The sequence below is a fragment of the Leptopilina boulardi genome, unplaced genomic scaffold, assembly GCF_019393585.1.
Source record: "Leptopilina boulardi isolate dan_hultmark-lab unplaced genomic scaffold, ZJU_Lbou_2.1 LbouV2_48, whole genome shotgun sequence".
Lineage (NCBI taxonomy): Eukaryota > Metazoa > Arthropoda > Insecta > Hymenoptera > Figitidae > Leptopilina > Leptopilina boulardi.
Window position 1 is genome coordinate 283,181 of NW_026137992.1, and position 22,045 is coordinate 305,225.

At 26.5% G+C, this 22,045-nt stretch overlaps 1 protein-coding gene across 2 annotated transcripts in view; it reads left to right on the plus strand.

Annotated features, from left to right (window-relative positions):
• The window catches only part of LOC127289570 (uncharacterized), a 44,537-nt gene extending 23,677 nt beyond the window's left edge, over positions 1–20,860 (plus strand). For both annotated transcript variants that reach the window (XM_051317563.1, XM_051317564.1), the window contains exons 3-5: positions 3,705–3,868; positions 12,966–13,150; positions 14,851–20,860. In XM_051317563.1, coding sequence (XP_051173520.1) covers positions 3,705–3,868; positions 12,966–13,150; positions 14,851–15,150 — 649 coding nt within the window. In that variant the 3' untranslated portion in view covers positions 15,151–20,860. The remainder of the gene's footprint in view (positions 1–3,704; positions 3,869–12,965; positions 13,151–14,850) is intronic.
• Positions 20,861–22,045: the final 1,185 nt, after the last annotated feature.

The following is a 22,045-nucleotide window of genomic DNA, read 5'->3' on the forward strand; positions in this document are numbered from 1 at the left end:
AACGAAATAAACTTTGTTAATTAAGTTAATGATTTAAAAAGAGTTATTAAAATTATAAGGATTTTTTTTTACTATTTTTTTTTGTTATAGCAAAGTATTCTCATATTTCTTCTTTTTATTGATCGAGATTTACTCAAATAATAAACGTTTATTATTTTTAATTCAATTATACAGGAAATAGAAACATGAATTATAGTACTATTTAAAATATAAACTATTTATTAAATTAATGATATTTATATCAATGCAATATTTATATATTTTATATTATATATAATATATTTATACATCAGTAACTTTGAAATCTCTTTCTATTAAATGTAAACTATGCGAAATTAATATGCTTGACTGCATACTATTTAGAAAATATGAAGAACTTTTAATGTTTGTACAATATTGGAAGATTTTTTCATTTACATATATTAAATTTCATTTATAAAGTTTATTAATTTTTATCTACCATTCATTAAATTTTTTTTCAAGGTTCTATTGAATGTATAAATGTGCGCAAAGCGAAATCAATGTATATATGTATATGTGATTATTGGATTTCAATTGCAGTATATATATATGAATGAAGATAAAAACTTTCAGTAAATGTCAATACTTGAAATTTCAAGTAGTTTTTAGCACCTATATAGGAGAAAAAATTGAAAAATTAATATTTTATTGACATGAAAAATAATATTCAGTTAAAAAAAAGATGTTGATGTTTCTAAAAGTAGCAAAGAAATTTCATAACATTTTTCAGAAAGACTAGAAAAATAAGTTGTTTTAATAAACATAAAATTCTTTATAATAATTTTTTCGTGTTTTATCGAAAAAATTTTGTTAAGGATTTTAAATTCGTAAAACAAATTTTTTCAATTGAAAAAAAAAACTTTGTATAACTTTTTAAACCGTGAAACCGGAACTTTCGCTTCATAAATTCAGTTACAATATTTTTTCGAGTAGCATACTAGTGTTTTAAAGGCTAAAACTCTGCCCCTTTTTTAAGGGGGATATTAAATAGAAGTTTCATTTCTATGAATTCGGTCACGTACATAATATAATTTCACTTTTCCTCTATGGCACTTGAATGTCGGGGGAGGTCATCCATGTGCATCGCGTTGGAAACAGAATCCTGATTACAATGTTCCGTGCGAGAAGAGAATCTTTCTTGTTATAGAAGCAAGCGCGAATATAAACTATTGTACACAGATTATAGTGTATATAACCATATCGAATGTATATTATATACAAGGTACACTATGTATACATTCGTGTCGAGAAAAATGTTCTACAATGGGTTGTTAAAGACGCAACAAAACTATTCGATAAATGACACAATATTAAATTATATATATTTTTTTTTGATTGTAGGAAAGCTTACGTGATGTCATATTTAGTATGACTTTATATAAAGTACTTAGTTTTAACAAGTGTGAGAATAAATAAATTAATTGCAAGAACTGCAAGGGAACAATTTCTACTAGGGTAAAGATATATTTGTTTTAGAGCCAAATAAATACTTGATTTACTCTTTAAATCTGAAAAAATGTTTACTAATTTAAATTAGCGACTCACTTTTTGCTTTAGAATTACTAAGAATTGGTAAAATTTAACTAATAATTAGTAAAATTTTACTAATTCAGAAGCAAAAAGTGAGTCACTAATTAAAGTTAGTAAATATTTTTATACTCATTGAGATTTACAGAGTAAATAAAAATTTTAATTACACTAAATAAAATTATTTGAATAAAATTATTTAGAACAAATAAAATGTTATTACACACCCTAAAAAAAGTAATCTTGATTCTAGCGAATTCCTCTTAATTTGATGCATATTTTCTACTTATATATTGTATCAAAAGTAATAGTCTTCACTTGAGAGGATTTTCCTCTCGCATATAATTTGACAATTATGGTTAAACACTGATAAAGAAAAGCTATTATCATGCACTAAATTAAATATCTTTAATTAAATATTAAATATAATTTATGATTTATAGTTAATTACTTACATTAATTAATAGTTTTGTTTATTTATTTAACTTTAATTCAATGTTTTTGACATCAGAACCTCAAAAAAATTATTTTGTTTTATTATTAGTTACCAAAGAATAAAAATACTCTACATTCAAGTGGAATACTTTTGTTTTAAGAGGAAAAATTGAGAGGATTTTTCCTCTAAATATGAGATTACTTTTTTCATGGTGCACATTCAAACTATGAGATAAATATATTTTTATTTGATTCAAATAAAGATTTCCCTGATTGTAGTTCAAGAGAAAATTATTTTCTAAAAGCCTATTTATACTGAGATGTGCTATTAAAGTCCTTAATTTCGAAACTTTTATTCTACTGAAATCAGTATAGCGCACGTGTTCTTTTCCAGTCAAGGTTCCAGTCAAGCAATAACCCACGATCCTTGACGAACTCATGAAAATCAATAATTTCCCCAATCTCTGAAGGGAAGCTAAATGCCATTACAGATATTCGAGGAACGATTACTTAGCTTTCCAATTATCAGTGTTTAAATAATAATTGGGTTAATCGCGATATCTTTCATCCCAGGCCAAAAAAACAATGAGGTCACAAATATCATCATCCCCTTTTATAACAAATTAGAAAAAACAGAATATAGTTTATGTATTAGAAAAATTGTTTTATTAAATTATTATTTTAAATAATTTAGCCTCGTATTATAAAATATAAAAAAAAGCGGGACGCACGATTATGTTCTAAAAATCATTTACATTTTATCGAATTTTATTTGTCCTAATTAGTTTTGAGCCGAATTTTAATTTGTTTGAAATAGCATTTGGCATAATTTTTATCAATCCGATTTTCTATATGGCAGAATTTTTATATAACGGAAAATTCAACTCACAGAATTTTTATTCCTTCGAATTTTTATTTGTCAGAATTTTCATTTGTCCGAATTTTCATTTAACATAATCGGCATTTTAAAGAATTTTTATTGGGTAGAATTTTATTGAATAGAATTTCCATTTAGATGAATTTTCATTTGTTCGAATTATTATTTGATATAATTTCCATATAATCGATTTTTCATACTACAGAATTTTTACTTAACCGACAAATCATTTAATAGAATTTCTAATTGATAGAATTTTCATTTGTCAATCAACCAATCACAATTTTATGAATAATTTTTGATTGGTTGATTTTAAAAATCGCGCCGAAATCTTTCTGTCGATTGTTTGTTCGGCCATTTGAAAATTCGGACAAATGAAAATTCTGACAAATAAAAATTCGAAGGAATAAAAATTCTGTGAGTTGAATTTTCCGTTATATAAAAATTCTGCCATATAAAAAATCGGATTGATGAAAATTATGCCAAATGATATTTCGAACAAATTAAAATTCGGCTCAAAAACTAATTAGGACAAATAAAATTCGATAAAATGTAAATTATGACTAATGATTTTTAGAACATAATCATGCGTCCGAAAAAAGCAAATTAGTAGGAAGAAGTACAATCGAAAGTTTGGTGTAAGCAAATGAGTCATTTGATCTAATTTATAACCAGGGAGATACAATTATCGAGTTAGTTTGTTATAGGAGATCTGTGGTTTCTAAGATCCGCAGGATCCTTGCAGGCTTATATATATATATATATATATATATATACCTTTCCCGCTTTCCGGCGGGATCGAGTGTGTCAGTAGGTCACTCTACGGTTGATTTTCTTGTTACAGGGACGCAGTGCCAAAGCAATGTTGTGGATTGGGCTCGCCTCCCGTTCGTTGGTCCATCCTTGGCGTTGGAATCGTGGGACTTGTTTGCGCAGGGGCTGGGGTGCTCTTAGGGGCTCTCAGGGCAACAGGTCGTGATCATTTTGCTGTTGCTTTACTCATGATCGGTAAGTGATCTATCGATTTTCCTTTCTCTTTATATTATTACAATCTTATCACCGAACACGGTACGCTACAACTGTGTTTGCAGGATAAATTTTATTTTCATTTCCATTTCAAAATTTATATATATATATATATTTAGCAATTAACAATATCATTACTGAATTCGTTTTTAAAAATTTTTTAAAATCTTATACTAGATTAAAATATTTTATTGTCATAATTATATTGACAATTTTTTTTTTAATAAAATATATATATATTGATTGTGGAATGAAAATAGATTTCAGAGCCTTGAGTTGTTTTAAGCGGGAGGTGTGCCGCTTTTAATAATTATAATAAAAAAAAAAAAAATTAATAATAAAGTCTTCTCTCTTGTGAAATAAGAGAACATGAGTTGTAGAACATAGAGTAAGTGGATGGTTGTGCGTGACACGATTTAATGATGCCCACACGAATTATGTATTCTATATAACTGGTGAAGTCTTTGCAGTCCTTCAAATTATTTTTCCCAACCTAATGTTCAACTATATTATAAATAATGTCCAACAACAATTAGAGACTCCATTCTCACGGATAAAAATTTTTATTTTCCCTATTGTCACCGAACACAAAGAGCGTGTGAGATTTTCAATATTTTGGACCTAAAAAATTATTTGCACAAATATATTGAAAAAAAAAAAAATATTAAATATTTTTTCATTTTATTTATTTGTTTAGAGACTTAAAAAAAAAATTCATTTTTTTATTCTATACTTTTGTCGTATGAAGTAATGCGTTTCTTAATGTCTAAGGTGTGACGATTCAAAATGTGAACTCTTTTAGATAAGAGATTATCTTTTGACATAACAAAAAAAATACGTAAATTAAATACTGATAAATTTATATTTTAAACAAAATCTCTTTGAACTATTAAAGTTAAACACTCACTTTTAGTCAATAATGGCGAGAAAGTTGTTTTCTGAGGCACTTGTCACTGATGATGTTGAAAGAGCAATTATTGTAAATGTATATAAGTAAACTATGACTAATAACTATATTTTTCGCGATAAATGATAATATTTCACTAAAAAAAAAAAAATAAAACTTTTATCTTTTCCGGCAAAATTATAAAAAAAACTATCAATTAAAATTAACGCAGACAATAAATAAAAGTAGAGTTTAGACAGTAAAATAATTTTTATTTAAAAAAAAATATAATTTGTTAATACATAATTAATTAACATTTAATTAATATAAAAATTTAATGTGATTTAATTATTCATATTTATTATATTTTATTAATATTTATTTACTTATATAATTTGAAACAAATACCTATTTATTCTCGTTATCGATTTTGACTTAAAGGTTAAATATAACAATAATCATCTCAACAAGAAACGTAATCATTGACCACCGTCCTTCAATTCATTTAGATCAAAGTTCCATATTAAAAGAATTGTGCACACTCAATCTAGTTTTTACTTCAATAGGCGGGTCTCTATTATACACGCTGCAAAAAAAAAATATTTAAAACATGCAAAAGATCTGCAAAGTTATTCAATACACAAACATTTAAATGTTAATTTACAAAATCGTAAATATACTTAATATTATATTATTACATTTTTTTTTTGCATTTTTTTTTGCAACGGCAAATAAATTATGTGTATTTTTATAACTTCTTTGTAATAAATATAATTACTATTTAAAAGGATCATAAAAAAAAAATTATAGAAAAACAATAGACCACGCAGAAACTAAATAGATTATTTGAATTACAAGGTCGAGGGTTTTTATGTGAAACGTTTTTCAATGGAATTTTGTTTTTAATGATATAATATATGTCTTGTCAAGTACATTGATAATGTTAAATGTAATTTTATGTCGTCACTGATGCGATATTGAATACTGTAATATATTTCTTATTGTCTTCTATTTCCGCATAAATAGAAGTAATAATATTTAAATTAATTTTATATTCTTCTATATAGATTCCAAAAATTATTTAGCATTAAAATATTTTTAATTTCCTAATTTTTTCAAAAATACACAAATGTATTTCACTTTCTTTTTTTATTGCTTTCTGTTTGAAAGAAAAATTCTTAAAAAATTGTATAATTTTTGAAGAAAACAAAAGTTAGAAATATAATTAGAATAATGGAAGTGATTCAAAAAAAAAAAAACAAAATATGCCAATAGGCCAATATTTGAAATACGAATAGCAGCTGCTTTGATTCATATTTGGAGACAGAAAGCATGTTTCATATATCCGTTAAACACAACGACAAAAGTATATAAAACTTTTGTGTTTTATCGAGCGAAACGAAATACAAGATATATTTGTAATTTACTGCATTGTTAGTTCAATTGTTTATACAATGAAGAGAAGAGCCACTAAAATTGGAAAGTCTTACAATCGTTTGCGCTCGAACTTAATGTTGAATTTTTATTGCATATTGGAAAATTAACATAACTTTTTAAGCAGAATGCCAGAATCTTAAATCTCACCGAGGAAGAACTTTTATCGTTCTTTATATATTAGTAAAAGTAACAATAATAATATTAGTCAAATATATTACAAAGTAATACGAATATTAAAGGAGTAATTTATTTTATTATTTAATTTATATTTATAAAAATTAAAAAAAAGGGGCCCAATAAATATTGCAGTATTCAAAATTATGATAAAATAATTTTGCATTTAATGGTACAGTAATAATTTTCATTATTAATTTCGAAAATATTAATTCATTAAAGAATAAAATAAAGGGGACGTAATTTTTTAATCTTGTCAAAACTGTCATTAAAGAAATATGAATCAATAAACTATCTTTATAATTCCATAAAAAATATTTTTTAACTACTTTTCAATATACTTTGCTTTCATAGTCATAAATTTACAATATTTACTTCAGTTTTATTCATCTGGAAGAATTTATTCTTTTGCAATGATAAAGAAAGATTTTTTTTTTTTTTTTTAAATTCAAAAGTCGATAAATTTTTTTTTGATTGACAAAAATCAGATTTTCAAAAGTGACATTTCTAACAAAAGTATAGACATATATGGTACAGTTGACTTTGTATTTGCTATTGACACACTAACAATGACATTGTTATATATGGTACAGTAATAAATGTCCTTCCTCGCCGTCCTATCAATGTCTTTTGTAGTGGAAAAAAAAATCTTGAAGATAAAGAATACATTTTACGTCTCATGGGACAAGTGCTTATTTGAATTCTCGAGCAAGGTTATAGCTGCGCGGCATAGATATAAATATATTGAATCTATAAATAATATATGTGTATAGATATATATATATACAAGTCAACAACGAATATCGTAAAGCTTTATAGTTGATTCGTTACACGCACATTGTGCGTAGTTGTCTTCTCAAAGTTATGTAATAATTCAGGTTTCACGCAGTTAGTACGCGCGCAATGACAACTCTGCTTATGGGCCCACGTGCCGTAAACAGCAAGGTTGTAAGGCCTTAATTGTTCAAGCACGCGACAGGTGGCAATCATGCATCACAGATTCTCTTTAATGATTTGCACCTTAAGACCTATGAGTTTTCCATTCTATATACATTCACTGTCTTTGTGTAATCAAAGACTGTTTCTAATGTGTAATTCAACCGTAACGGGTCTCTATTTTTTTAATGCTGATTCAATATATATATATATATATAAAATTGATCCATAAACAATCACAAGGTCTAATACATTTTATTGTATTTATATAGTAGAAGTTAATTATTTTCCAATAACAACGTTAAATGGAATGTTTGTTAATTTTAAACAATGACAGTTTTAATATAAGCTAAAAACAATAGAATTTGAAAATAAAAAAAAAAATTCTCGAAAAAAATCTATCAAATTATAATGGTGTAATTATTATAAAATGATGTAATTTGTTGATCTTAGTTTCCGATGAGAGTAGTTTTTTTTTTTTGAAAATTAAATTCAATTATTTTTCAGTAGCGCAGTGAAAAAAAATGAGCTAAGTCATCAACAATATGTTTGAATTAGCTGCGTACTTATCTAAGTTACGTGAGAGTATTTATATCCCCCACTCTAATATATAGATTCAGTAGTAAAAGACAGTTGCTGACAGGCAAAACTTGAAATTTTAAAAATAGAAACTTAATGGTAAATGTGAGTTACACATTTTTTTTTTGTAATTTTGACATTAATTTTAAATGTGAATTACAAAATTTTTTTTGTAATTTTGATAAGTAGGAAATGTGAGATTTGTTTAGACAACGGAATTTTTGAAAAGGTTCAGTGAAATTTAATTTCAAAACGATTCAATTTATTGTAATGTAATTATTAGTAGATAAAGGCAGAAATAGTCAGACACGACATTATTTTTATCAGTGGAAAAACGAAGTTTCAGTAAATAATTTCTTAAACATTCTTCTAATTTTTTTTTATCAGTATTTATAGACAGTTTTATATAGGCAAAACGTTTGAATTTTTTTTTTCCCAGTAGAAGAGGAAGATTTTAGTCAGACATTTCTTTACATTCTTTTGAATTTTGCTATCAGTAGTCATAGACAGTTAGAGTCAGACAAAAAGTTTTATATTCCTTATTAGTATAGAAAAATAAAAGTTTTAGTCAGACATTTTTCCAAATTCGTATTTGTTTATTAGTAGTCATAGACTTTTTTAGACAGACAAAATCTTTTAAATTTCTGTAATTTTTGATTCAGTAGTAGAAATCAGTTTTTGTCAGACGTTTTAAAATTTTAATATTTAGTTTTTTTTACTATTAGTAAAATTTGTTTTCAAATTGTTCTAATTTTTAATAAGTAGTCAAAGACTTTCATGGTCAGATAAAACGTTTTTTTAGCATCAGTAGTAAATGTTAGTTTTAGTCAGACAAAATATTTTAAATTCTTCTAATTTCTGTTTCAATAGTATATACATAAATCACTTTTGAAACAGAAAAACTTATTCAAATTCTTGTTAGTTTTTAAATTATGAATTTTTAAATAAAAAATAAATTTCCATAATATATCCATGGTGTTAGATAAATATTCGACTTTGAAACAAAGAAAAATACAAAACTGTTTATAACTTGTCGAATTTGCATTGAAAATGAATGTCGCAACGCGCATATTTGCAAGTAGCATTTTATTATTTTCCGTCGCATAATTTTCGCAATATCCTACCGTACGGTCCATCTGCTAGATTGAACCAAGGTTAGTAAATATACATAGGTATATATATATACGAACGTTTGTTATATCGCATCAATAATTCATGGTTGTAAAATACGTTGCAATTGGCTCGACTAACTTATCTATGAGATCCACCAGACTGTATATTCATTCTTAGGTTGGGCGGATGGATTTCGATTTTTCATTTAACAAGTGCCATGCGCATTATGAAACTTTATATACACGAGGTCAAAAATACGTGTGCCTTATCAATCGATATCTATGAAATCAGTGCTGTTTATTTAAAACCATTTAAAAAGACAGAGGATATATTTAACATCTATATATATATATATCGACAGCGAAAAATTGTTTTCCAATAAACACAAATCCTCGGTATGTAATCTGCAATCATTTGCAATTAAATGTGTAATTTACCACTGCGGCAAAATAATATATAAGTATACATATTTCAAAACTCATCAATTATGAAAATTTTTTTTTTTTTTTCAAATTAATATTATGCAAATTACAAAAATTAAAAGAAGCAAAATAATTTAAAAAAGGAACAATTATCGAAAAATTAAAATTTTAAATAAAAATATAATAATTTATAATTACAGTAATTTTACATCAGATGATAAATTAAAGGAATAATCAACCAATGACGAATGCATTCGTATATATATAATTATTATAAAGAAGTTGAAATTATGCAGAAAAAAAAAAAATTCTTTGAGATCGAGGAACTATGCAAAGCGCACAATATTAAAAATGCAGCATCTTTTTTTTAATATTGTTTGAATTATGCAATGCACGAAGTTAATGCGCGCGGCGAGAAGGAAAATTCTCTTAACACCCATATAGCTTTAAGAAAAATAATATTTGCCTTGAAATCACACGAGACAAAAGTCTTTATTCAGAAGAATATCGTCTCAATATGTGGCACGTCCTTTGGTTCTTGTATATATTAGTCCTTGAACTACTTCGGGTCTTTTGAGGTCTTTTCATATTCAAAACAGAGTAGTTTTTGCCATATCCTAAGCTCTGACTATATAATAAGAGTTATTCACAAATGTTTAAATACATTTAATTGTAAAAATTTTAGTAGTAAATATTTGTCTTAATTTTATACCAAGTGCGTTGAAAATAAAATAATTTTCAAATAAAAATTAGATTTGCTTTAATTTGATATTTGTCAAATCAAATTTCGCTCGCAGCAAAAGTTGGAAGGACAAAACGAATTATTGGTCATTAGAGATTTAATTCCTTTCAAGTGCGACTCAATAAACAATACCAGTTAAATCTTATGGTTTCTTTGGAATGTCGATCTGCCAAGGTACAATACATATTCATTTGTGAGCTCATTTGAAAAATGCATAGTCACATTAAATTGCTGTTTGATTATCTTCACGATCAAAAAAAAAAAAAAAAAAACTCTTTCGGATGATCGAAAGAGATAATTATATCGAATATACTTGGACATTATATTTTACACTGACCTTTAAGAACAAACCCTCATCACACTTTGTATGAGATGAGTATAAGGTAATTGAGAATATATATGCAATCATCGTAGTTTTCAATCCATTATTATTTAACGCATAATTTAATTTGTTAATTTCAAACAAAAATTTTTCTTGTGGAAAAAATGGATTTTTTTTATTGTTATATTTTTTGTGCAGTATAATTGAATTTCATAAGAGTATGATGAGTTATAGTGAATGAAATTATGTGTTACTTGCGCGAATGAATAATATATTAAAAAAGATTTCCGAAGATACAGATAGATATTAAGAAAGTTATGCAATATAAATTATTAGAGCAATTCGCAGTACTTTCACGTTATTGATGAAACTTTCTAATTATTAAATATTATAACATTAATCGAAAGGATGCTTTCAGAAATCTAGGATTCATCGTGATTTTCAGTAATCTTTTTCAGATAGAAAAAATAGTCAAACGATTTTGTTTTATTTGGAATAAAAGACTAAAAGTTTCTGTATTTTGATTTATAACAGATATATAGGTATTTTAAAGGCATAAAGCACTGTTTATAGTTTATATCATAAATTCGATATTACAATTTCATTGTTCTACAATTTTCATTACAGAACGAAAATGATGTTAATACATTGTAAAATCTTGTTTTAAAAAATAAATTAAATGTCGAAATCATTCGATTGTTATGCATATTACAAACAGTTTATCAATTAGTAAATTCGTATCTCTTAATCCAAAATAGTTGTTTTTACATTATTGTTTCATTTATATGATAAGTTGAGTTTTCGTTGAAATGTAGTAGTATAATTTTTGTCCCCATCGTTTCTAGCTTTCTAGAAAATTACTTTTAATCAACAACATCACATAAATTTAAAGTAAAACAAAAGATGTTATTCGCAAATGAAATTTCGCTTTCTTTTCCTCGCGCGTATACTGTCTTTATAGAGTTGATCCAGATTCACAAATACCGTTAATTGCCACGAGGGGAAGGGATTTCAATTATCTTAAGAACGCGAACCTTAAGCTCACATTATACGGCAAACTTAAATATTCTTCATGTTCCCTTAATTCTTTGGGATCGATTAATTAAAAAACTTCTCTCTTATAGTATTAGTAGTTACAATAACTTATCCAATTGAAGAGGTTTTGAAATTAAAATTTTACATTTAAAAAATCGATTAAGAATTTTTCTCAAGGGAATTGTACAATTTTTAATATAAAAGTACAAAAATTGATTTATGATGGCGATAAAAGATATTTAGGCACAAAATTATGGATTAAAATTAAGTAGGGATGGTATTAATTATAAATTTTAAAGTATATATATTAGCCAAAGAAGCGAGTCGTGTTGTCACTGTCAGCACACAATTAGTTCTTCAGTAACAGAAATAGCTAATGCGGGAGGAACCGCGTGGTGTGGGTGTTAGCTGTGTAGGTTATAGAACATTCTCTATTGTGAGCAACATTCTCTGGGTCGCAGGTTATAAGCCTATACATTTAGAAAGTAACAGAACGAAGTCCGCTAGTTAAGACTAGGGATATCTTACGTATATATACGTATGTATAACACCACACACTAATATATCCTACCAACGATCTGCTTTTGCGGTTGATCCTACCTCTGACATGCTTTTTCTATATACCTCTCTCATTTTTATTTTTCATCAATCTCTTTTCGTTCGTTTTTTTTTTTTTTCAAATCAGGGCCGCATTTCTATTTTCTTTTCTGAAGATTGACAACTTCAACTACAAAGACAGCTGCGCTCTATTGAAAATAGATTTTTTTCCAACAAAATGTAAGATTACATTTGTGACAAATGGTATTAAATTTGATGTGACCAAAAATTTTTTTTCTAAAAAAACGACGAAACTTTCTTTTTATTATTTCCTTTAAAAAAAAATGTAATTTAAGACAAAATTTAATGATAGAGTTAATAATTAAATTATAGGCTTCAATTGATGAAGGAGTATGTGTATATATATAGTGTGAAAGTATAGCAAATGAGAGTTTTTCTCTCACTCGAGAGATTATAGAGTGCCATATTTTTTTTTTTATACTCGAGTGTTCTTAATAATCCTCTCATAGATATATAATACTCATTTGCCATATACTTTTTCTCTAGACTTTCGTTTCTCTTCTAAATCACTCCCACGATTAATAGCAATTTTCAAATGAAATACAGGATTTTAACCCTTTCACAATATCTTTTGTCTTCCTCTTTTTTTTCCATGTTCAAACCATTATTTTTATATATTGAATTTTATCTTCACTAATGTACTTTGGAAAAAAGTTCTTTACAGTCGTAAAAAGAAATGTGCAACGTTTGATAAAACTCTACTATAAAATTATCTTTTTTTTTTAATCAAAAATACGATCTTTTTTTTATGGTTTTCGTATATAGATTCACAGACTGTTATTGCATCTCGTATGATTTTATTATTATATTTACAGGTATTGGAGTCGTTTTAGTGACTGTGAGTGCAGTAGCGTGGCGAGTGACCTGTCGAGAAAACTGCGGGAGTTTCTTTGGCTTCACGGGGATTTCGGGAAGGATTCCACCGGCAAGGCCAATGCATCCATACGCTGCCATGATTTATCCCGAATTTCAATTCAGGACCCCACCTCCAAGCTACCAGGTGAGGCATTTTCTTCATGCGGTTTCCATTCAAGAACACGATAAATCGTTTCTCCAGTTTTCTCGGCTGACAACTCCAAATTGCATTTTTCTCTCATGCACTTAATGCTACACTCATATTGAATGAGTTACCCTCGCCATTTTGAATAAATATATTTTTTCATACCTTGAAAAATCCTTTCAAAAAATTTTAATATATAACTTTCTTGATTTAAATTTTCATTTCAATGTATTTATATATTACATAAAATTTCATTTTAATGCGAAAATGTTTGTATTTTAATTGCAAATATACCTAAAGATTTTTTTTTTTTTTATAAATAATTTATAAAAAATTGTCAGTCATCTAATTTTTCCTGTGAATATTTTAAAAAAGTAATAAAAACAAAATTAGAAAAATTTTTATTAAAAAAAAAATGCAAATTCATTGTTATTTTCAAAAAAAAAAATTTGTTACGTATAAATAGAAATCTAAATTTAACTGTAGCCTATTTTTTCAATATTCGATCAACAACAACTTTTACTTTTTTTTTTTTGTTGACAAGGAAAAGAGCCATAAAATGGAGATGATCATTTCAGTATTCTAATGTTTATACTTCGCCGAGTGATCTTGACATTGTAAAGATTCATTAACATAGATTAAAGAGAAAGTATAACGAGATAAAAGATGGAATAACTAGATTTTGAGGTCACGTTATGAGTTGGTAGAATATAGCATTTGATAATTTGAACGTTCACTTACTTTTCAATATTTCCGATGAGAGAAATTATTATAAATTCATGGCAATTATTTTATTTTAATAATAATTATAGAAAAATAAAAATTATTTTCACTGTCTGTTTAGTATACAAGATTTTCTACTTTTTATTTATTTTGTTATTTAAATATATGGCGAAATATTTCGATTAATAATGAAAATATAAAAAAAATTTCCTAAAGTCTCTCTTACAATTATACTATTTTATTCTTTTCGTTTGTATTATTGGTAAAAGTCGATAATTTCTTTTTCAAAGAAAAGTTTTTAAAAAACTTTGAAAATAGAAAGCAAATTTAATAAAATAAAAATTTTTTCAAATAAGCAAAAAATGTTATTCATAGCAATAAAAATGTAAATTCTTTTTTAATATTAGCCTCCCCCCCGAAGGAAAAGTTGAAATAAAAGCCTTTTTACAATCCCCATATAGCTGTAGAAATTAAATCACTAATTTGCAAAAGCAGATACAAAGGTGAACTGATGTCTTCCGTCTTGGTTGCATCGGGGAGATCTTATTATATGCACTTCGTAACGAGTCAAGGAGCGTTTCGTGAGAGAATTTATGATTTCATGAATAATTTTTTTTTCCGCTCTGCACATCCTGAAATAGGATAAGTTTTTTTTATAGCCAACTTTTGTTTGCTCGTTAAATCGTGGTCACAAAAAAGAAAATTTCCCTCTTTTATTGTCAAACATTCTGATATTGTAAATTTTAATCTCCCCTCACTGGAGTTGTATATAAAAAAGAATTCTAAATTTTGTAAACGTCTCATTAATTTATTATAGTTGGGAATTTTTTAAATTTACATTTTTAAATAGACAAGAATTATAATAAAATCAACAATTCTAATTGTTAAATAAAAAAATATAAATAAAGGCGACACATTGAAAATAAAAAAATATCCGTTAAAAAAAAAAGAGTGTATTTTTTTTTTTTTCTTTACAGGCGAGTATGCAGGAATATAGACTTCGATTGTTATTGCTGGACCGTCTGCAACCTACGTCATCGCCACCGCCAACTTATAGGTCGAATGCTGGAAGCATTGTGACGCCTTGCACCACAACGAGAGAGAGTCGACCGCCAAGTTATTGTGGACGAGCGAACGTGACACCAACAGCTACTTTGGTACCATCAAAAAAGGACGCGAATCTTGTCAGGATTGTTCAAACAGAATCCGAGCCCGTCATTCTTAGTGGCGATCAAACGCCTCCGGTTGCAGCTGTCGAAGTGTTGGCCCATCTTTAGCCCGGCTTCACTTTAATAAGGATTCCCTCAAATCCTTTATTCATGTAAATATACGAACTCTTCACAAAAGATTTTAAAAAAAGAAACGTTTTCAACACACCCAACGAATTATAATGCCACAATGGAAAACTGTTTTCCATTCCTAGCCAAAGATTATTCTATATTTTTCAAGAAATTCTTTTCTATTTATTTTTCACTTCCAAAATTTACAGAAAAAAAAGTTTTAATGAAATTCGAAATTGGATCAAATTCAATTAGTTTCATTAGTTTTTTATTTGAAAAAATATTTGAGTCTATAAAAGATGAGAGAGCAGGGCAAAAAAAAAAAAAAAACTAAGCAGATTCGATTAGTTTCTATACCTGAACTATGGTGCTAACTAATTATTATGTGCGACGTGAATGATTTCAAATATAATAAAACTGAGATATCTCGACCAGTTTATGAGATAACTGAAGGAAATTTCTTAGAAGAATTTTTACAACTACCTGACTTCTATATATCTCTTGGAGGTCTTATAGAACAAACTTCTTTTAATGTGAGAACCAAAGAAAAAAAAAAATAACATCTTTTATTATACCATGGCTCCTTCATAGTTTCAGAACTTTATGCATTGTCTTATTGCAATTTTATTTATTATTATTATTATCTTCTATATATTTTTGCACCTGCTTGAAATTGGTCCATTGTTACGTAATTGGAGAAATCTTCAAGTTTATTTTTACTACTTTTCGCGCATTTCTTCTTTTTCTAATGAATTATAATAAAATCTTTTCGATTAATATAATTTATTTATTACAAAAAGATTTCCTTATTTCTCATCTGATGAAATAATAATTATTGAAAATTATTTTTCAAACTGTTCGAATAAAAAGTAGGTCATATTTTTCAAAAAAAAAATAAAAGAAAATTTATTTCGGGAACTGATTAGATGAAATATAGATAAATAAATATAGAATATTATATCTCGTATTATTATATATAAGAAATAAAACAGATAATGAATTTTTATATATATATGTATATATTATATAGAATGCCTTAGAAAAATCTTAAAAGATTACTATTATTAAGATTGCTGATAATTCAGGGTGGGTTCTTGCCCCTTGTAATCAACTTACAATATCCTGTTGAACAAACCAGGTGTGCAGGCAGTGTATTGGAACAATCCAGGAAGAGGAATAAATTACAGAATCTAAATAGTCACTGGGTCACTGACCGCAGTAATAATACACTTCCAACTTTGATTCAGAAAATTAATGTTACTTGAAACTTTAGTCCAAGAGACAATAAAATATATCAACAAAAACCGTCTCATATTTATATATAAAAAAAAAAAAATATTTACATTTCTCATTCGTGAAATATTTTTTCAAATATTTACATTCTTGAAATCGTTCACATTATAACAAAAAGGAAATTAATAATTCAATGTGATAATAAAAAATACAAGTAACTAATTCTTAAATTAATAATGAAATTATTAATTTTAGAATTAATAATGATTTCTAAAATTTAATAATTGAAAATTATTAAATAATAAATATATATAGTTAAATTCAAATGGCAAAGAAGAGATGGAAAATACAGAAGTGTCTTTGTGACGAAAATAAAAAGAAAACTGTTTTCTCATTTGTGGTGGCTTTTAGATAAATCTTCGAAAAAAATTAAATGACTCTTTCGAATAAGACAGCTGGACTTAGGGGTTTTTTTTTTTTTGGTGACTGAGCCCACAAGCAGCTGTTTGAAAGTTTCTCTAAAAAGTTTAGGTCGTAAGTGGAGAAGAGAAAGAGAAAACGACCAAGTCAACTCTTCTCTATTTTTGTCTGTAAATAGTTTATGAGTCGTCGAGATTATAAAAGAATCTGCGTCTCAAACGACATAAAAATGCTTTCGATGTCTTTATTCGCTTTTAAAAAAAAGGGCTTCGATATTTCCCTGAAACCTTCCAAAATGAATCGTATATATATATAGGAAATAAATATATAAAAACTGTAAAGTTTTTTTTCAACTTTTTTTTTTTCTTTTCAACCAAAGGGTCAATGATTTTCGATCCCCGTCATTTATCTAAAATGTTCTCGTGTTCTGTAATTTATCTCTAGCGACTTTTTGTTCTCCGCCTAATTCAAGTAGGAAGTCTCATCAATTTTAAAAGTGGCTTTCGTAAACGCTGATGGAAAAATTCTCTCGAACAATTTTTGTGTGTTGAAAGATTTAAGTCATCTGTTATTTGATTAAAGTATAAATTTTCTATTTTTTTTAATTTTTTTGGCTAAAGGACTTATTTTTCAGGTTGTAAATATCTTCCATTAAGATTGTATTTTATTTTTTTTTGTAAAAATGTTTCAACGTGAATGAATATGGGATGTTAAATATATTGCAATACTTGGCACTGATCGATTAATTTGACTTGAAAATAAAATTAAGAATATATAGATTAGCGATATTCATGAATTTAAAATGTAGCTCCATGTTCTGCATATGCGTGCTTAGTAATCGGTATAATCATATAAAGTTGATTGTGGATCGCTGATACATTATTGCACGCGTGTGAATTCATTGGCGTAATACCTACATAATAATCGTTGCATTTTATGCCTTGATTAGCAATCTACGATTCCTATTTCTTTTTCTTTTTTTTTTTTTTTTTTTTTTATATAAATGTATATAGTGAATCAATTCCTGAAGAATAAGTCTCAAGATTTTAAAACAGAAATTCGAATGAAAAGAAAATTGATTTTAAATCAAAAGATTGTAAATGTAAATCTTCGCGAGCCAATTACAAATTAACGAGACTTTTTGAATAAACTTAAAATACTTTATCAAAAATTATTTTACTTTTATATTTCAAATTTTACAATGGAAGTTTGTATTTTCAGATTAAAAAAAAGTATATTTGAACCTTTTTTACATTCTAAATGAAACTTATGGAACTCTAGAAAAAGTTCGATTTTCTCCAAGTGCCATTTTCGGACTTTTATGGAGTTCCGTGTATAAAATTTTATTTTCCAACCCCCCTATATACCGACAATCTGGGTCCTTTTTCATTTTAAAATGGAGAAAGGGAAGAAGCAATAATTTTTTTTTTCCAAAAGAGAAATTTTAATTTAAAAGTCAAGAGGATTTCTTTTTTACGACTTCTTTTGTAGCTAGGACACAATTTTTACTTTAAGAGGACTTCATAAAGAAAAAGTGTTGTTTTAAAAAGTATAAAATATGAGGAGGTGGAAGAGTTCTATTTTTTTTTGTCAGTCATTATTATTAGTATTATAAACGAGTGGAGATAATTGAAAAAAAAAATGATGAATTTAAAAGATCAGTGTCACATTCACACGAAAGATAAAACTAAAAAGCGTGAAGACCGTGCTACTTGTGTATATATATATGTTCAAATTAAGCTGACCATCGCGATGTGGTCTTCCAACACTTTCATCATGTCCCAAATCCAATATGGTGACTTTCTTTGCAAGGCTGAAAAACACTTTCTTATGTGTGATATCAATCGCACCCACATGACTCGACCGTATTTCCTTGGAATGCAGAATGGATTTTTGCATTGAGGGAAGGAACAATACAATGATTATAAGAAAGGTGAAACAAATTTCACACGAATTTCTATACTTGTAAAACAACAGAGTGCCATATAACTCTAACGGATGTTCAGCTGATTAGATACATATATATATTTTTTTTCAGAAACAGTATACTTTATTACTTGTGGACTAACGATCTTAGTTGAGTAATCAGTGATTTTATTTCTCGAGTTATGCACGAAAAGATAATTTATACCAGAGATCTTTTTCCGCAACTGTAAATTCTAAATTGAATTCTTGAAAATATTCTCTTATATTTTAGATTATTTCAAAAGAGAAATTGATAATATAAAAGAAATATTTATTCTTAAAAAATTTGGATATCCCTGATATGAAAAGTTGAAGAGTATTTTAGAAAATAAAGAGATTTATTTTGATGAGAAATTTGTTTCCCATACAAATGTTTTTCTGCCTTGCAAAGAAAAAAAAAAAGATATATTGTGTAAAAAAGATTCGAATATTAAAAAAAAAACCTACTGAAAATTTGTATGTATTATATTTAAAAGTATTAGATGTATTTTAGAAAGACTTGTTGTGGGTGAAACTCAAGACAGTCGAAATAAGAGCCACGAGAACAATAAAATGTGTAGTGTATAAGTAGATAGAATAAAAATGGCCAAATCCTCGATTGTATTTGTATGAGATGGAAGTTGTGTGTGCGAAACAGGTCGAACCGATAAGAGTCTCTTTCTCTCTCTCTCTTTTTAGACAAATACATTTTTTTCTAATGATTTTACGACACGAAAGTAACTGTCTAGTTAACACGATCCTTATCGGTTGTTAATGCTCTCTGAAAACAATGTACATTAGGAAAAGCATAACGAGTGTCAATGCAACGCTTTGCGGCATATTGTCGACGAAATTACAAAAACAAAAAAAAAAAATTTATTTAATAAATAAAAAAAAATAAATAAAATTCAAGAAATTTAAATTTTTATGAACAATTTTTAATCACATTTGTGACGAACAAGAGACAGAATTTATCGATTACACATTTTTCTGAAATTCTAAATTTAATAATATATTTTTTCCTGAATAAAACAGTATTATCTTTTTCTTTATAATATATAAAAGACTTTTCTGATGATAATGCAAATTGTTCTGATTGTAACATTGTGTGTAGAAAATATTTTGAACAATTCAATAGAATAAATTTTCGAATTTTAAATGTGGTATAAAAGAAGAAAATAGAATTTTACTGATTCAAGATTTCTTGTTATTCGTTAAAATACGAAAAGTTTCTTAAAAATGTTCTCTATAAGCGTTGTAGCCATAAGTATAATACTTTTTTGAAAAAAAAGTACCCGCCCGATGTATTCAAGCTTTTATCGAGAGAGATGTCGTTGTTTTGTAAATATATTCTATAATATAAAAATAATTGAAAATGTATATTGTTATAAAAACAGTTCTTCTGCTTTATGTCGGTAAACTGTTAAAGGCTGGACTCCAAACTGATTAAAAAAATAACTTAATAGATTCAAGAATCAACTTATTCTTTGTTTTGTCATTCTTGTGAAAAAATATTATAAGAGAATAAAAAAATTGTTTAAATAAATTATGAAAAAAATTGATAAATTGATATAAATCAGCCAAAAAATTTATTTATAACATTTTTCTACATTAATTTTCTTAGTTGCTTTATCTGAAAAATTTTAAGAAAAATTTTTCGATTGTCTTTTTCGTTTAAACAATTTTACAAATTAATATTTTTTCGTATGGGATTACATAGTAAAATATTATAAAAAATTGAAAAATACAATTTAAAATTAAATCTTGATTTGGCGTCAAATTTTTAAGGATTCAAATAAAAAATATGAAAACTATAATATCTTATATGAATTAAGTGCATGATCTTGAAGTATTTTTGTAAACATCTGTTATTTAAAAAAAGAGTCTTTAAAATTCTATAGCCTATAAAAATTGTGTCGTTAGGACCAATTTCTGATGTTGGTAGGATAGTTTTGGGAAAAGTGCTTGATACTCAATACCAAACTAATGATTCGTGATATGAGAAATGTTTATCATTAATTAAGTCATTGATTGAGTAAGTAGTTCCTTAATATTGGAGAATTTGTATATTGACGAAAGTAAATAAAATATATTTATCTGACTACATAAATATTGTCTTTTTATCCATAGTCCATTGTCTATTATAAATTTTTTTCTTGTAATTTTGAAAAATTTAAATTAAATGTAATTTTGTTGATTAAAATTAAAAACTGTGAATTATTTTATTCTTGTATTTGAAAGTTCAATTTTCCTCGGTAAGAATGGGATCTGTTTTGCTTTACCAACAGTTGGTATTGAATATGTTTTACCATACAGTACAATAATACCTACAAATGATAAATAGTGTTCTACCTTTCCAACAGTTTGAAGCTTATCAATACTTGATAACATAGAAATCTTCTTTTTCATAAAGCAATATGTTTTCAAGGTATGATAAAAAAGTATTCTTTATGTTTCTGACATTATCTTACCATTTGTAAGTGAGCCGAAAACGTTTATGAGAAAATTACAGTTATGTTTGTCAGAGTTCGCTAGTACCAGATTTAAAATAAATTTTCAATTTTTGTGTATTTTTTTACCATTTTGTATAAAAAGTTTTTTAATTTTTTTTTAAAATTAATTTAGATCAAATTAGGTACATCTGGTTGATAGGTAAGAAATTTTAAACTAATTCCGATACCCAGATAGTATGTATATCTACCAATAAGTTTGCGGCAAGTTTGCGGTGCAAGCTAGTTGTAAGCTTATGTTAATATTTATTCTTTAAATTTAAATTAATGAAATTATTTCCTAATTTTTAGTCATTTTTCACTAAAATTTTAGTAAAAGCAAATTGGAACTACATATCAAATAGTAATATTTTACTAATAATTAGAGAAAATTGCTACTAATTTGAATAAGTGGAATTTTTTACTAATTACAAAGTTAGAGATAAGAACTGTTTCAGAGTTTAACATTGTAAAGCAGGTTTTTAAAAAAAAACTAATTTGAACTTTGATCTGCAAACAATGTACACAAGATTGAAATGTAAATTTATTTCATTTTTTTAAAAAAAATCCCAATAAATATGTATTTAAACTTTGATCCTGGAAACAATGTTAATTTCTAAAATAAAGTATATAAGAAGTAGAAATTATGTTCATTAAAATATTTCATTTCATTTACATGTGGGTTAATGAATTTTGTTAATGATACATCATATTTGAATAAGTCATTCAACTAAGCCTGCGACTGTAAAATGACACTTATTTTACACTTTACCTCTTCATCGAACGTACGTGTGCTTAGAAATAAA